Source organism: Taeniopygia guttata, chromosome 1 (assembly GCF_048771995.1).
Source record: "Taeniopygia guttata chromosome 1, bTaeGut7.mat, whole genome shotgun sequence".
NCBI classification, from domain to species: Eukaryota; Metazoa; Chordata; class Aves; order Passeriformes; family Estrildidae; genus Taeniopygia; species Taeniopygia guttata.
In genome coordinates, this window is record NC_133024.1 from 85,335,413 (window position 1) to 85,354,007 (window position 18,595).

General features: G+C 41.4%; 1 protein-coding gene across 4 annotated transcripts in view; it reads right to left on the reverse strand.

Annotated features, from left to right (window-relative positions):
• The window catches only part of AFF3 (ALF transcription elongation factor 3), a 326,738-nt gene that overhangs the window by 78,668 nt on the left and 229,475 nt on the right, over positions 1-18,595 (reverse strand). For 2 of the 4 annotated variants that reach the window (XM_030278487.4, XM_072932606.1), the window contains exons 8-9: positions 17,179-17,230; positions 2,610-2,647 (exon numbers count right to left, since the gene is read on the reverse strand). In XM_030278487.4, the coding sequence (XP_030134347.4) occupies positions 2,610-2,647; positions 17,179-17,230 (90 nt within the window). Of the gene's footprint in view, positions 1-2,609; positions 2,651-17,178; positions 17,231-18,595 lie in introns of all 4 variants that reach the window. The other 2 variants (XM_030278486.4, XM_072932601.1) reach the window with 1 other exon arrangement.

The window sequence follows — 18,595 nt, forward strand, 5'->3', positions numbered from 1 at the left end:
GCTTAACCACACTGCTTACTGTTAAATAACAACAGAACATGCTGGATATTTTAGTTACAGGCATTTTTCTTCACTTGAAAGCTATTCAGGCAGTAGATATAGGAGACAATTGAAAATATGCCAGCTCTATACCATTAAGGTATATGAGTTAAGTTCTTGCTCTTCTCTGTCCCAGAAAGTGAGTAATCTGTATAGTTTGACCACTTTACTGAAGAGCACAATAAAATTAAAACTAAGCTGTGCTGAATAAACACCGAGAGCTTTTCATGAGAGAATGAAAAGCTAATGGGGCCAGTGCATCTTTGCTGACAAAATAGTCAGTGCATGTGCAGAGCAACCTGTCTTCTGGAAGCAGAAAAGCTGTTTCAGTCAAGCTTCTGGGTCACTAATCTTTGTGTTTGCACATAAATCTGCTGGGGGTTACTGTGTCATTCTGAAAACAAGACTGAGTGTGATACACTACAGAAATCAATGGCTAGGTTTAAAAACTCTCTCTTTTATGTTTGTTTAGATTTTTTTTCCCCTCATCTTTTAGTTTAGCTAACTGTTACCTCTTTAATAGAACTTGAAAGCAAGAACTGCAAGAGGAACTTCTGGAAAATATTTTTTAAAAAAGCTTTATAGTAAGCTGCTTTCTCCCTTGCTGCTGGGAAGTGCTGGTGTGTGGCTGAAGCTCTGAATTGCTACTGGGACACAACTAATGAGCAGCAGTATCCCAGGCATCCTTGCTCTAGCCAAGAAGAGACAGAAACTGCTGTCACAGTGGGGGATTTTGGCCTCCTGCCCTCCCATTTGCTCGCTGCAGTGAGGTCATGGGTGGCAGGGAGGCAAACCCCCAGGGTGCACTCTCAGCCTTCCCAACACCCCCTCCAGAGGGGGGAGAAGGAGGGTACTCTGGCAGCCAAATTTTTGCAGAGCAAGTTGGAAAAGCTGTAGTCCCTGATCATGTTTTTAGGGGCAGATAGGGAAATATTTGATCATAAATCCTAAATCTGAGGCATGATGGTTATTAATACTGAGGCTCTTCTGCTGTGTGGATGAAGGCATCCTGCACCCAGCTAGCTCACCACCTTTGATGAGGTAGGGAACATCTATCCATCACCACCACTTTTCTTTCCAGGGAGACAGAAATCAAACTGCAAGATTTGGGGTTTGTTAACTACCTCCAGGGCTTCTCCTGCAGGAATGTTCCACATGCAGCCCAGGGGAGAATGCTGTGAAAAAAATCCCCATGTTTCCTTTGGTCACGGTATTGTCCACAACAAGTGCAAAATCTGTTTTGCCTCGGCAGTGAGCCTGCACACCTTCAGGGAGAGGGGCATAATGCTGACTACAACTCCACTTTCTTTTTGCATTCATCCCAGTTACAGCAAATACTTCTGAGCCCTCTAACTGTGCCAGTAATTTCACCTACATCCCATACATTTTACTCAGGATTTTTTTTTTTCCTTAAAGCAGGCAAAAAATTCTAAACAAAACGGTGTTTGTAAACTTGGGGAGGGAAGGTCAATAATTTTGGCGGTCTTACCCTCCGAGAAGAGAGAAATGTTATTCATCCATGCACAACATATAATTCAGCCTAAGTGACAGGCTCTGCTCTGGAGAAATCCTGGCCTGAGCTGGCTTCCAGAGTCAATTACCACTTATTCCCAGGGAGGCGGGGGGCTGGGGGCCAGACAGAGCAGAGGGGGCTGCCAACAAGACATGGGGAAATTTACTCTGTGTCAGCCTGCATGACACAGTACCTCATTTGTGGAAAAATGTAAATCTGCTAGTTCTTTTTCACAGGCACTAAAATGTACAGTGTCTCCTCCCCCTTCCCTACCCCTTTCCCAAAACTGGAAAAGAAATCAGGACCGTCTTAGAAAGCTACCCTATATTTCAATCAATCCTCTTTCATAAAAGTCATTTAAGGTAATACCTGTGCAGACCTACAGCCCAACTATAACATTTACAATGGCCCAGATCCCGAATTCCTCACTCAGGCAAGTTTCCCATTGAAGTTAATGGATTTTTTTGCTTGAAAAAGAGCTGAGTAAAACCTGAACACTAAGGATTTGATCCCCTGCTTATCTGCCTGGAGCACTGCTGCAGTTCCAGAAGAAGTGAAAAAATTAATTAAATTTCTCCAAAATATCAATCTCTTAAAACTTAAGGGGTAAAAAAGGGCATTGTTTTTGTGCATAAAATATACAGAGAATCTCATCAAAGGAAGAGTAATTCCCAGGGAAAGGATTTGGAAAAAGTCAAAAGAGAACATCTCGGAATAAATGAAGTACTTATTGCTGAGAAACGAGCTCAGATATATCTCAGCAAACTCTAAAGCTCAGAATTTACTGCATCATTCATGCCTTCTCCAGTAAGTTTCTTATCTCTCGTTTGGTATCACAACAAGGGATTCTGCATACTCTGTATGAAATACAACAAGACTGTGATTTTTGCAGTAATAAACTCTACACATGCATGACAAATCCAAGCATGCAAAATGTTTAACATCCCAGTTCACAGATACTTTGGGGACAAAATCCGATTATGAGTTATATGCCACAATAAATAGGGCTCAACGTTTCATAAAGCAATTTATAGTTCATAAAAATGACAAAATGTACCTGTCAGATAGAACGCGGAGAGCAGATCTCTGTGCTGCCTGCTGGAAGAAAGGGCAGAGATATTTATTTTATATTCTGACTTGAAAATTACGAGCATAATCAACACTTTAAAAAATGCGTTACACACATTTTTGTCACATGTCCAAAATGTTAAAGTATGAGCAAAGTAGCAGAGAGTCTATAGTCAAACGGACATTCCAGCCTAGTAAATGTAAGAGCACTTTGTTTAAAATGCCAAAACCCAGAAGATTGTCAAAGCACCGCACGGTATTTGAGGTCTGAACTACTCTATTTAGACAATTTTTGTCTGTAGGTCCCTGAAAACTCTCCAGGGCTCAATTTTCTGCTTTCCCCTCTCCCCGCTTCCTCACTCCCACTCCTTCTCCTTTACCATTAGTCTCCTCCCATTCTTCCACAGAAACAAACATCATATATTTGGTTCGTCTGCGATGAATTATAAATTTTGCAAAGCTTGCCAGAGCTGCTGCAAACTTTTCATGAACACTGCCGTGTTAATCTTCTGGCAACATTTGCCTACACAGTACAGAATTGACCTTTTGCTGGTTTGCTCTGCAGTTTTTGCGTAGTACAACTCTTTGGATGGGGTGGGGAAACATGGTTCTTTTTCTTGTGTTAACCTCCAGGTCTGGGAATAGAAATTGTAGCCTCTCAAGTTTAATAGGACTACAAAGCCTATCCCTGAGCTAGTTTGCCACTTTACTAATATTATTTTTCCCCCTCCTTCAATCACTTCAAGTAGCGATTCATGGCTTTGGCACAGTAACCAGCTGCTAAGCAAAGATGAAATCCATAATGTTTTGAAAATCTGCCTTAAAGACTCCATTCCACTTGGACATGCCCAAAGTGTCCTATCCTCAGCTGCACCTGTCCAGGCTGCGCCTCACACGACACAGAAGAGACACTGAGCTAAGAAGTACAGACAGTCAAGGGGCAGGGAAATAAAAGTTTTTATCATTGCAGTTACCAGTAAATAAGTTCTGAAACTGTTCTATGTGTCTCATCAGCCTGCTAGGGGCTGCATCCCTGTTTCCAAACAAGTTAGATGACTTACAGGTATCCTGCTCAGCACCAGAGAGTATGCACATAACCCTTCTGGCTTGGCAGACAAATTACGAAGAAAAACTTGAGAAAACCTGACTTGTGGCTGCAGTTACACTGTATTTCACAGAAAGGTGTGAAAAGATCCCCTGAATAGATCTCTGAAGATCTGACAGGAGTGGGAAGAGTTTCCACTTGGTTCTGGAAGCAAGATTTCTGCTCTTGGGACTTTCTGGAATAACTTGTGCCTGATGGGTTTCTGGGGAGATGTAGTTTGATGTGTATTACCCACCAGATTTTCAGAAGACAGTGGCATGGCTCACAGCAGGGTTTTTCCTTAGTGTTGACTTTCTGCAGATGCTACAGGCTTTAAAGAGTGCAGCCATGCTCCAGTCCCACGTACTGGCATCATTTTTCCTCTCTCCTGTGCAAGGGGTTTGTTAGGACAACATTCTTGCAAGTTCAAATTCAGAGGATACCCAAACCTTAGGTTTAAGAATGACTTATGGCTTAAACTCTTTTTAAACACCCAGGGCCCATACAAGTTGCTCTGCTCCCATGCCTAAGCACTCCCACTAGCAGGAGGCTATGACCATTTTGAATTTCAAACTGCCTAGCTTCAATGCCTGCACTACATTGCATCTTTGTCTGTGAAACTCAGGAGCTTCTCTCACTATCTTAGCCATTTTCCATGGCCAAGTTACGTAGACAGTATCCAGGTCACCTCTTCTTTTCCTCCCCACCCCACATTAACCAGGGCCAGTCTTTCCATCTCACAGAGCCACGATGTGGCAGTGCTGTTCAAGACACTTCCATGTTTCCACTCTTGGCTCAGGCCACCACAGGTGCTCATGTGGTTGCGCAATACAACAGGTTGGAAAACTGATCCAGTCAAAAAATAACATTTTTCCTTAGTTGTGGTTTTTTTTTTTTTTTTTTTTTTTTCCCTCCTAATTTCTCTTATGTTATTTCTAACCTAGATCCCTTTCTGAGCTGCTTCCCCAGGGAGAGGGTGTCACATCACAGGGTGCAGTGTGAGAATCTGAACAGCACTAGGGGAGTAGTGGAGACCTTTGCTGCTGACATAAGATCATGTCCACCAGCAAGGTCACTTCCACCTGACATTATTTGCACTCCCTTCTGGAGCTGCAGAGCCATCCTGGAGAAAGGTGCATGGTTGCTGTGGTAGCCAGAAGGCATTGAAGGAGACAAGCTGCTCTGCAGCCACAGGCCTCACGGATATTGAAGAGACCGCAAGAAAGCAAACATGAACTTTGAGGATGCTAAAAGTCCTAAATATGGGAAGTGGTGCTCATGTCACTGTTGTATTTCCCTAAAATCCCTAATTTTGAGAGGAAGAAGGGCTGGATAATTTCTCTTCCAGGCTTGAGGAAAGCTGCCCTCAGGAGGGAAGAGGAGAGGTCCCTTGTCTTGGCCCATTTGGTGTGCTAACTGAGCCAGGAGACTCTGTGCGAACTGCAGCCTCAAGTGCCAGTCCTCAGGTTCCATCTTGATGCATTCAGTTGCTGAAAGTTTTGAAAAGGTGATCACTTCTGGACAAGAAAATGGGTTCTGATGACAGGCAGGGACACAGAAAGAAATGTACAAGTGGGTTTCAGTGAGATCATTCTACTTTTTCAATTACCCTCTCATTTTAAGTCCTTTAATAAACATCTTTTTTCACTGAGGTGCAATGCAGATTGCATGGGGCACCTCAGTCTTCATCTGGTGGTCACACATTCTCTAAATGAGACTACTGATTTCTTTCTTACACAGGCTGGAAATACAACTGTGTTGGACTGCATATTTGTGTGACCCCCTGAGCTGGTAATGGCCCCATTTCTAAATGATGGGGGAATAAGATCCAGTCACAAGTTTATTCTTCCTCCCTGGAGAAGAAGATCTATTGCCTGCAATGAAAGGCAGTTAGCAACTATCCAGCAATTTTAATTCTAGCCTATATTGCTCCCCTCTCCTGGAGAAAGTGAGCTGTTGTAATTAAAGGTAGTTAGCAGTTCCCTAGCAAGTATAAATACTTGCAGCCACTAATTACAACCTGCTCTCCTGTTCCCCTCATTGCCACAGGACTGGGCTGCTCAATTTAGGGGGAAATATCTGCCCTCACTTCTTGCTAACAGTTTGTCAACCCATTCAAACTCATTCAGGAATCCCCATGGAGGGTTATGACCCACAGTTTGAGGAACTCACAGCTATAGAAACAGTTTTTATTGTGATTTATTATGTTTCTAATATGCTGGTATTATCTATCTAACAATGTAAGCAAAGGGGTGGTACTTAGTATAATATAATGCCTGCATGACTATTTTTTTAATAGCTACATTTTGATTGTGCTATTTAATTTGCATTTTATTTTACATCATTAACAACTTTACTGAGGCCAACTCATCATCCATCAAGAAATCTGAGAATATGTTCTACAGTCTTTATTATTCCTAGAAGTAAGTTACTATGCTGGCTATAGAAATTTGGGATAAGAAATAATTTTGATATTGCTGACAGAATTTAAATATCTACAAGACTTAGCACTAAAAAGTGCTTTATGGGAAGCTTAATATTCTCTTGATAAGTGGTAGAATGTGTTCACTAGCAAGGAACATAATCCTGAATTTTCAGTTCTTGGAATCAGTGGGGTTACTAAATGGAGGAAGATTCTCCTCAATATGAACATGGATATCGGAGGCCAACTTACCACACAGTAACTTAAATTCTGAGTAGGAACCAGGGAAGGGAAAAGACCAATCACGCAGGTTTTCAGGTACTTTAGCTAGAGAAACTGGCTACAGTAAATGAGTATGAATTCTACTGTTTCACTACAGCGAGAATTGCAAATTACAGGACAGTGGCTGGTTAGACTTCTTTGATCCCCATCTGAGTTGGTTCAGATAAAATTAGGGCAGAGTTTCATTGATCTGTCTATTGGCTATTAATCATTCATGGAAGATTCTAGCTGTACCCCAAGACTACTGGGACAAAACAAGTTTTCAGCCAGCAGTAATCATGGTCAGGTTCTAAATCTCCAGAGATTTCATCTCCTTTCTCTATCCTTTATTGCAGTGAGCCAGAGCTTGGGAACATATTCAGGTTTCAGTGTGTGTTAAATGAGCTACCAAAATTAGCTTGAAGTGTGACAAGTTGCAATCTGTTGTTGAAGGGAAATCAGAGAGGAAATTAAATACTTTTATTGTAATTGGGACTGAGCAGTGAGCTAGCTCATTGTAATTGGGTCTGAGCAGTGTGCAGAACGGGTTGAATACAGCTATTGAGATGGAGATACAGGAGTGTTAAAAGTGTTCCCCAGAAATCCCTCTTTTTTTAATTTTCTGCAAAAGGATTGCTTCATAAACTGCTAGCCTCACAGGCATTTTTGGATAAGAAACAAATGAAAACTACTGAAGTATGTTCTGTTGGGCTTGGAAGACTGTCATGGAGGCACTGCGGGCTGACTGTAGATGCATTTTCCTATACCTCACCCACAGCAACCTTTGGCAAATAAAAGCCAATAAATTGGCTGTTGGCAGATTCAGACATTTTACTTTCCATCTTGCCTGTCCTGTAGATTAACTGCTGTTTTTTGTGAGAGAGCTCAGTTACAGTGACTGTAGGGAGTTACATGAGCTACACCAGAGATTTCCCTGAGATGGCACAGGTGTACATGTGGTGAGAATTTGAACCATTTCTTTGGTGACAGAGAAGCAATACATGCTGCCTGTGCATGAGTAAATTGCACAGCTTCCATACCATCTTGTTTGTCTTCCTTGGGTGGTAGGTGCTACCCTGGAACTGTGCAGTGAACCATTTATGCTCCAAGTCAGCCGCTCTCATATTAGCAACCACCCAGAGTGCTGGATGTCACCCTGTATTGGACTGCAGTTAATGAGCTGTAGACACACTTTTTCCAAGCCCGGGTTAAGGAAAGATGTCATTACTATATATTGCCATTTGGGAACCAAACCAGGAAAAACACTTTTATATCTGTCTTCTTTCACATTTCACTCTTCACGTATCTTCCATGTTGATTCTGTTTTCATTTCCAAACATTTTGTTGTTTTTTAGCTTAAATGCAGTTTATTCTTAAGCTAGTGAAGCCAGGAAGGAATTTTTGTGAAGGGCACAACCTGACTGCATACTGCAATTTGGGCGATGGGACTCCACAGAGTGTTTTTTTTCCTGCTTCAAACCTGGGTGTTGTTGTGGACCCAGAGTAAAACTTCTGGATAATTCTCTTATTGTGAACCCACCTCAGTCCAACCACATGCAGTTTCCCCCCCTCTACATTAAGATGAGTTTATAAACACCTTCTTGTGCTAGAAGTTAGACCTGTGCCTGTGCCACAGAGCTGCCCTGCAGCCTCCAAACTCCTCTCCCTGCTCAGGTGTTTATAGGCTGTGATCCAGCCAGCCAGCAGCCCTGCTCTAGACAAGCTCAGTTCATCCTGTGGATATCTTTCACTCCAAGGCATATTCTCCCAATGTGTTAAGCATCTTTCTCCCAGGCATTGAAACTCTCTCCAGTTTTCAGTGTTCTCCTTGAAGAGTGCAGAGCTGCTCATCAGGGCTGAAAACAGGGGTATTTGAAACCTCTTGCACCCACAGACTTACTCTGGTTAAATGCCCATGAGTCTCTTGTGGCCACATGAAGCTGCTCAAGGAGATCAGCTCAGGCAATTTATTGTAAATGATTCCTGACATGCCTTCTCTCACTGCATTATTCTGTACTCACTGTTCCTAGGGGCTTTGTTTGAGGATTGCTTTCCGGTGTGAATTTCTGAAGGATTTAAAATCACTTGTAAACTGCAACTTGAGTGGTTCTCTGTAAATTTGCAATATAAATGTATGAATGTGATTTTCCCTGACTGGTTCATATTTATTTAAGATTCACAGACTGTAAGACTTAAAAGGGTCTTCCTTTTTTCCCATTTTTGAGTTGGTTATCATCAGATCCACATCTTTTAAGAAACCGTAAAACTCCTTCTCGATTTCATGATTTCTCTGAGGTCTTTCAACACCTCAGTATTAATTTTTCACCCTGGAGTTTTATTATTATGTTCTTGGCATACATTGTACTTTTCCCTCTGCTTTGTCCATTAATCCTTATTAATCTTCAGGGGCAACACAGTCTAGTGACTTGAACATGGCACCTGGGAGTGAAAGACCCAAGTGATAATCCTGACTTTGCAGCTGACTTGTCGTGTGGCTTCAAACAAGCCACATCTCAGCCACAGTCTCCCTGTCAGTTCTATAGAGATAATAATTCTTGCTTAGCTCTACCTAAATACCTCTCACGGGCATTGTATTAAGTAGTTAATACTTGTAAAGTGATTTGGATCTCCAAATTCCTGTATAATCAGCATGGGTATTAACCATACAGAGAATTTTATAAATCTGTAAATGCTGAGTCTTCTGTCCTGCATCTGCTCAGATTCTTCCTGCAGTCTGGCCCCAAAAACCATGCAAGGTTTCAACACAGATGAGCTAACTTTAATCTTTTTCAGTGGAGATGAGCAGAAGAAAAATCCTTGATATTTTACATTAATAAATGGTTAATTTCCAATGCCACTGTTAGGAAGGTCTCAGTCATTGCAAACATTGGAAAGTCATTGCAAAGTCACCTTGAAAAAACCCCTCTGTCTCAATAGAAGTAGCCTCCTTATCCAAGAAAAAGTAACTTGGTTGAAGTGCTGCTTGCACTTAGGCTATTGCAGACAAGAATTGTCAGTGTTGTGCCACAGGCTTTAAAAGATTTATTGGGAAGTCTGAAAGCTCAGAAATTAAAGTAGATTTTTTTTGAGAAGTCCATATATGTGAAAATAGGGGAAAGACAAACCTAAATTCCCCAAATAGTGGTAACACTTCCCAGGGATGTGCTATGTCAATCAACCGTGATGCATTTGCTACTACCCAAGTATCTGCTTGGATTGTGCAAGTAAATAAAAAAGAAGACAGGGGTAACATCCTAGGCTGATTGAAACCAGTGGTTAAACTCTCACTGACTTCAGAGAAGGCAGTTTTCATCCTAGATGCAGGAGAAATTGTAGCAATGGCTCCTCAGTCTCTTTTTCTTAAATGGTAGTTTTGAGGGATTGTCTTCTCAATTTTTTTACTTATTTCTCATCATGTTCTAATATAGCTTCTACTCCCTTTATAATGTCTTCGCACAATTTATTTTCTTCATTAATTTTTTTTCCCCTTAATCCCTTTTGCCTTTGTGTTCATTTTGTTTTCTGACATTCTCTCTGCTGCCTCTCTCTGTTTCTGTCGTCCCCCAGCCCTGTGCAGCACATCTCCTTCACACAGCTCCTCGTGCTGGCCAAGGGGAGAGAAGTGAGCTTGACCTCCTGCCTTGCAGGGAGCAACAAGCAGCTCCTAAGGAGGCTGTGAAACTGTGTTTGTGTGCATGCCTGAGTGTGTGCACACCTGTGAGAGACACAGCTTTTAATAGCTGCGATGTTACAACAGCCCTGATTATTTGTGACTGCTGGTTATTTAACCATTCTCTTGCAAGCATGCTGGAATGCATTTGCCTGAAGGCAAACAGAGCTTGAGCAGAACCAAGACTCAGGCACAGTGTCTGGCTGCAGCAAGGGCTCTCTGCAGCAGGAGGAAAAGTGCATAGCCTGGAAGGCTTATGAGAGACAGGGACAAGCAAAATCCAGCCTGGAAATGTTGCAGCTAATCCTTCCTTATGCCTCAAGTCACCCAACACTACTGAATTGATTGCAATAGGATACATTCCCACACCAGTCAAAACAGATGTTCATACAGTAATTCTACTTTACAAGGGGAGAAAAGTTCTAATAAAATATTTCAAGAAGATGGGGTTAAGTATGTTACGTCAGACAGAGAAAGAAATCTTGGAAAAAAAGTGGTACGAGTGGAAAAGGGCAGGCTTTGGAGATTTACCAAGTTAAAACTTAGCTTAGTCACAGCATCCACATGAAGAGACAAGGAAGATGCCCTTACATTTTAAATTTAACTTCCTGTCTGTTTTGGAGTTTTGCTACCGAGGAGCATGCAGATCAAAGTGCCATGCTCAAATGTCCCCAAATTTTGTGCATGTCCAAGATCCAAGCAGGTCTCTAACTTTTTTCACTGTCATTTATAGTTGTGGCATTCAAATTTAGAGCTTGATCCAGCCTGCCAGCCATAGAATCTGATTTTGTAAGATAGGCAGTGATGTGAGCCAAGTTGGCAGGACAAGACTGAGCTCTTATTTTGTTTCATCTGACAGTTTCAGTGAGGCAGTCTTGGTCTTCTTGTCATGCCTTGTGGAAGTGCAAATTTAGATGTCATGGAGATTTTAAAATCAGAGCTGGCAAACCACAAAAAAACCTTGGCTCAGCTGGCTTAAATCTTACTCTGGATTCTAGTTAAGTTGGATACCAAAAGAATTGCTTCTCTAATACACAGGAAATAATGGACTTACCATAGTTAAGTAAGGCTGTTACAGCACTTATTCCTCCAGTCTAAAAGCACACTTACATTATAGTGACAGGGGGCTAAACAGAGCATTTGGATTAAGTAAAAAAAACCACCTGAGGTTCCAGCCACTCCTTTACCCAAAACTTAATTTTTTCCACTTTTGCTTATCTCTGATTTGTGCAGTTTTGGTTGCAGTCAGACTCGTGTGTAGCCAGACTTCATCAAATAAATTTTCTGTGCTCAGTGGAGTGAAAAGCTTCTCATCAAAAAGATATTTTCCTCCAAGTTTATCAAGGCATTTTTTGAGAGAAATTCATTTGCAAAAATGATGCAGGTTCTGTGCTTTTTCTCTAAACCTGAGTGTTCTCATCTTCTTTTTCACTCATTTTCCTTTCTGATCAAGCATCAAATATTGCACTGATGAAGAGGTGAATAAAAGGGAATAAAACACTAAAATTACATAATGTGGTTAAAATATTTGGACATGGCATATGTGAACACAATTAGCACTGTCTAAAAATGGTTCTAATAATGAACAGGGCTGTGCAATGTTTTGTTGCAATTTGCCCAATAAAACTCCTCTCTAGATATTCCTGCCTTGGTGCTCTGCTCAGTTCATCTTTGACTTTGGAAAGTGCTCTCCTAACAGGCTTACAGAAAGAAAGCTTCACTACTTTATCAATTTGTTTCAGAATTCATTACAGACAGCTTCAAATTAGCTAAAATATTACATTTCATATGCAGAATTACTGTTTATAATGATTCTACTAAAAATTATTCCTTCTGGGTGACTAGATGTATGACTGTTAATTTCAGGATGATTTTCCTCTTTTTGTTGCTTGTCACTCCATATCCAGAAGTGAAAGGGAAAAGTCCCACACCAACTGCCATCGAGCACAGAGATGGACTTTTGTCCTGTTGCAATGTTGTGACAGATTTGGCTTGTCCTAAATGCCTGTGCTGCTGAGAGTTCTACCAGAAAGATGCATTTCCAGCAATGCCCTGGTAACCCTCAACACATACAGGATGGGAACAAAACGTAGGCATGTGTGTTCCCACGGGAGCTACAAGTGTAACTCCAATCAGCATCAGTTTTTATGGCTTGACCATGACCAGGGTGATGCTGAAGCAAGGACAAGTCCCCCAGGGCCAGCAGCCCACCCCGACTGTCCCTGGGCTGCCATGGGTGGGAGGCAACCCCACGATGCCCAGGAAGGCACCAGGCTGGGTGGGCTTCCATCACCCTATGGGGCTTGAGTGGCGAGCCAGATCAGGCTGACAAGACTTTTCTTTTACTGTGCTAAAGCTGTGAACTTTCTGAGGCTGCTCTTCCCCTGAGGTCTCCTGTGAAATGACAAGGCTTTCTGTTTGCCTTGGCTTGCCTGCGGAGGGGCTGGTTTCACTTACACCACTCGCACCCTGCAGGGCCAGTCTGTCCTTGTCCTCTCTTGAGGAAGGTGACCACTTGAAGGCAAATGCTGCCTGATCTCTTCCTTCAGTGCAGGACATGAGCAAAATGAAGGAACTTGAGAGGATTGATTGCTGCCTCCCTGTGTACTCTGCTGGGGGGGCAACTTAAGCCCCTGCGGTTACCTGCCACCTCAGGAGAGTAGTCATACTATTTTTTTATTTGAAAAGAAAAATCTTGTGTCTTCCCTTTTGAGATCAGCCGGGTCTACAGCGCAGAGCCATGTCCCTGGGAGTGTGTTCTGATTGCTTCTTCAACTTCTGTTTATACAATTTTACAAAATTTTGGCAGGAATCAAGAGCACATACCAGGGTGTTGGCTTTTATGAATCTCATGGGATGTGAAAGTCAAGCTGACTCGATGAACTTTGGTTACATATTCCAGACAAGTACAATGACTCTATTTATTCAGACTTGGCAGCCAGAATGCAGATTGACTCTGTGGGTAATAAATTTTCACAGCCACAAAACTTCAGCGGCAACCAACCTGATCCTGTGCAAAAAAAAATGCATATGAGGAAGCAGACTTGGGTTGCAAAAATATGTTAGATTATTATTCCATGTATGTGTACCAGTCAGTTAATTTATTTGGCTATTGATTGACACAAATTGCACAAATGATGCCAGGGATCTTTCTCCCCTTAAAGGAATTATTTTCTATTACAAAATGTTCATGTTGTAAAAGGACAAGTGAGGGGGGGAAAAAAGAGAATTGTTCACATTACAATTGACAATCTCCTTTTAATATTTCACCCAAGACTGATTTAAGTTATCCAGTGACCTCTACAGAGAAGAGCAGGGTATTATAATGGGGACTGTTTCATGTGCTATGCCACACTTCAAAGAACCAAAAGGCAATAACCACTACAATTCAGTAGTCTGAACAATCTTAAGTACAATTTTGACATCTTCATGCTACAAAGCTTCAGATGCTTTCTGGGAGAGATGATGATGAAATTATTACTCTATGTGTTATAAATCAGAATGAATTGGCTCTTTAACTTGCAGATTTATGTTAACTACCTTGGTATCTGCTAATTGCATGCTCTTCAGATATTGATTGAGGATTAAAAAGTATATTTTCTTCAATCTGTGTGGTGTAAAATATGCCAACAGGAAATTTTCTCTTTGCATATTAGATCCTATGATCACTGCCTGTAAAATTGAAACGATCAGTTTAAATGGATAAACTATGCTCATTAAAGAGGAAAAATACATTTATGTAATTAAAATTATGAGACTAATATGTGTGGATAATATAATTACTGTGGGTGCACATGTACTCAGCTGAAAGCCAGCCTCTTTGGCTTCTCATGGGTCTGTGAATCTCACTACCTTAAGTGCTGGTGTTGAGGGAAGGGTTGGGAATGCTTTGCCCACTGCAGTCTCAAAGCTTTTAATCATGCTTCAGTCTTGCATTTGGCTTCCCTCATCCATGGCTCACATTCCTTGGTTTGGTCACAGCCCTGGGAGCACAGAAGCACCTGTCCCCCTTTGCACAACTTCAGAAATTTCCCATTTGCTGCTTGGCAATTTCAGACTTAAATGCAGAATCTCTTCCAAAGTTTTCAAAGTTTTTCCTCTAAACTTCCCCATTTAGAAATCATCAAAATTAAAATCTTGCCAGCTTGTGTATAGCTCACCTTCAGCTCTTTGAGAAACTGGACTACCTGAATGAGTCTAACTGCTCAAAGGTTAATTTATTACATGAGGAATATCTGGGAATCTCTCATGTACTGTTCCTATCTATTAATCTCTGATTTTTTTTTCTTTCCTGTTTCTGAGCTCAGGAGATATGAGATTAAAGAGCATCTGAGTTAGGAAGTAAAAGGAAACGAGTTCTGCTGACATTTAAAGACAGTTCCATCTGAGCAGTTATTGGAAGAGAGAGTCTGTGTTACTCTTTTTTGAGTCTATTTCCTGAAAGGTGGATGGAAAGGTAGTGTTTTGTTTTTTCAGCAGGTATATTTATTTAGGATTGTTCATTAAGCAAACCTAGGGGTCTCAGCTAAGGCTCTACAAAGCATTTCATACAGCAGGAGCCAGACTATGCCCCTGGGAGATTTTTGTCTGTAGAGCCAAGTTAGGAAAAAAATAGTGACGAGGAAAGGGGACCAAATAAATAAGTAATTTCCAAAGTCTGTTCATGCTAGGGCCTGTGATGATTAGAAGTGAGTCATGGGATCTCAGCCCTGCTCTTTGCTGCGTGGGTGGTGAGTTCTGTCCTGGCTCTGCAGAGCTTGCTGGAGCACTGAGGTGAAGGACCCAGCCTGTATCAGCTGCATCTTGGAGCCCTGGTGACTGAGCAGAGACCTGGCACAGCACATGAACACACAGAAGATGTTAATAATTACAAGTCAGTGCTAAACCAGTGCTCGATTGGCAGGACTTTTCCACAAATCCCTTCTCTGCTTAAACTACTTATGTTCTTTATGCACAATAAACACTTTCACATGTCCTTTTTTGCTTGCTATGAAGCAAGTCAGAATTTTTTCTCTCTGGGTCTCCCAGCCTGTTTCACTCTAACATCCATTACTCAAGATTCTGTCCCCCTGCCTGAAGGACATCTCTCCTGGCCAGCAAGTCGTGACTCCCCTATCATCAAGCCCCTGGCTGCAGCATAACAGCACCTTGGTCTGCTTTTGTTCCTCTTCAGACATCCCTTCCATCCCTCTCTTTACTTTGTCCTATGCTGTCTGTGAGCTGTATTTTAAACTATCTAGACAAGCAGGAAGAGTAATTAAATGTGAAGTGTTTCAAGATGAAATATGTTAAACAGAAAGAAATTGAATAAATATGTAAATAATAGAATCTATGTGCTGAATCTTAACACCAAGAAGCTCTGCTCAAAATAGATAAAACAATGGTTTAGTATAAATATTAAAAAGTTTTGATTTACCTGTTGTTTGGAATATATTGTAAAATAGAGACATCTAATAAAAAGAGTTAAAGAAAATCATGCCTATCCTATTAACCTAGAATTATCTGTCTAAGTTCCTGAATTTCAAAAGTCTAGATATCCATCCAGCCTACCTATCTAGGTACTCCAGTTACCCATGACCAAAATAATCATATTTGAAGCTCACATGGCTTTGCCCCAGCCAGCAACAGTACTATGCAGCTTCTTGCCCACTCCCCTTGCCCCAATGGGATGGGGACGAGAGGCAGGGGAAAAAAAATAGTTCATGAGTTGATATAAGAGCCATTTAACAGTTGAAATAAAATAAATAAAATAATAATATTGTAAGAAAAAAGAATTGCAATGAAAAGAGAGATGCAAACAAAAAGAGAGAAATAAATTCTAAAGAAGGACAAGTGATGCAAAATAACAATTGCTCAGTATCCACTGACTGATGCCCATCCCATTCCCAAGCAGTGTTTGGCACCTCCCAGCAAACTTCCCCCAGTTTATGTACTGGAAATGATGTTCTGTGGAAGAAAAACCCCTTTGGCCAGTTTGGGGCAGCTGTCCTGGCCACGGGCTCCCCCAGCTTTTGGTGCCCCTGCTCGCTGGTGGAGCAGGAGGCACTGAGAAGTCTTTGACTTGAGGTAAGCTCAGCAACAACTGAGACATCAGGGACTTACCAATGCTGTACTTGCACTGAATCAAACCATAACACTGTACCAGCTACTAGGAAGAAAACTGACTCTATCCCAGCCAAAACCAGGAGAGAAAAATCACATATCTGTGAGATGCAACCAGGAGCAGTATTACCCTCATATACCCTGGTGAAGGCATGGGTCGTGCATTTTAAGGAAAGAAGGAAGGGAAGGGGGTCTTGGCCTCTTATTCCCAACCAAATCATCCAAGCCAGGATACTGAGACTGAGAGAACACAGCATAGCACTGCTTGGCAACAAGGCAATTGGCTGGTCATGGGAAAGTCAAGCTCCAGCCCTATTCTACTGAGTCATTAACTATTTAGACAAAACACTACAATATTTTAAGGAAAAACTGGGAGACAGTCCTACAGCCAACAAATCCCAGCTCCCCTGACACATGGAAAACATTGGATGGTGCATCTGCTTCCAGTCAGATAGTTTAGGGTGTTTAAAACACAGTTGCTGTAATCACTGCGTTATGGAGTGAATCAAATGCACAGCCAAGGCTTTTTCTCAGTTTTCTTTAGTTTTCCTAGCAGGCATGGGTCATGCAGAGTGAGGACCAAAAATGTTCAGAGGAGAGGCCAGGGCTGGGGGGATGCCGGAGGCAGGTAAGAGATAAGCAGCCCAGCAGCTAATCCCCAGGGCCAGCTCATGATTGCAAAGTTGGCCTGAACCCTTAATCCAGAATTCCTGTTTCTCCCCTCCTCGGCCACTCTTTCAAACAAAACAAATTCAAATCAGAAGGAAGCTGATACAAAAACCTTCTGGGTTGCATCAAGGTAATAAATCAAGAGCACTGCAGCCTGCTCCCTACCAATCCAGCAGTTAGCACATGCAGGCTGGCTCTGAGCAGCAACATCTGTTACTCCAGTTACAGTACTGCCATGTATTTTGATAACCTTTCTGTATATTTGGAAAAAGTATTAGCAAAATATTTGCAGTAGCTCGGTCTCAACATGAAAAATGCTTCAAGTGACACGTTACTTGTCTGGTTCTTACCTGGTCATTCTCCTCTTCATCACTGCTTAACTTGAGGTCATCTTCTAGCATTCTGGAAAGCAAGCAGAATGAATTATAACTAATCAAAATGCTATAGATTGGATATTTTCTCAAACTTACTGTAAATATTTAATAATGTAAACAGAAAGAAAATATATTTTATCCCAGGAACTTTGTAGCTGTGACACTTTATATCTTATCCAGTTGCTATCAGCTAACTTTTTAATTAATTTCCTACTATTGCTGCCTAAAAGAAAATGTTTCTTGGAGTAATAATGAATTTTGCAAAGATTCTTGTTATTACAATCACTGGCAAACAATTTTATATGCTAAAAAGAATATATTTAATGCTAACAGGTCAGTAGTCTCCCTGAGAGGAAATTTTTTGTCCATTTGGCTTTGAGCTTCCAAAACAGAAGTAGATGTTTACACTGGCAATACTGCACTACAAAATAATGTTCAGTGATGTTTCCCAAAGGCCACTTTTACTTTATTGCATGTTTGATGTAAAAATGACATTGACTGAAACAATTAAAACTAAAATATATTTTCTTAGTGCACAAGAGGATCCACAGGATTTCACTGTCATGTAAATATAGAAAATAAAGCATCTTTTCTAATAAGGGTTTCATCCCGCCTTCCCATATCCTTTCCCCAACCGGATTAAACTGGTTCACAAAGAAAAGGAATCTGATTTTACCTCCATACTTTTTTTTTTTTTTTACAATCTAAGATTAAATAACCAGAAGTTAAAGGAGTTGAAGACATGCAAAGATTTTCCCCAGTGCTTGGAAAGTCTTAGAGAATAGGACCTATTTTTAAAAAGTGCCTCAGTAATAATAGTAATAATTCAGAAAGTTGCTAATTTTTCTTGCACTCTGGGAAAAAAGAATCAGTAATTTCATCTCAGCTCCAGAAGAAAGCTTGGTGAGCAATTCAAACACATCCTGTGCCGTGGGTGGTCCCCGGAGTGTAAGTATTGCAAGAAGACATATGTAGTAATTTCAAACCACCTCCTTGTGCCTAGATCTTCCAGGAGCGTGCCTGAAAAGCATGACTCTTGCATGGGCTACATGGTGTGCTGTGTCTGCAAAGAGCACAGAGCCTCACCACGCTCTGCTCAGCTCCTCGCTGTACGCACAGTCCCTGCCTGTTGCTGCTGTCACAGCTGCTTCCCTCTTTCCCCACGGCACCTTCAGGGAACGTAGGTGTATAAGAACAGCACTGGAGGTCGGAGCAGAAATTCTTGCTAGTTCATCTCTTAAAGATTCTCCTCTTGCTTTTTTCCCCACATTTCCTTCTACTTGTGCCAACATTTCTCCTCTGTAAAATCAACGTATCAAACTCAGCAGAATCTCTTGGCAATGCAGACACCTCGAATATATAGGAAACTCATTGAGTTGGAGGGACTTGACAA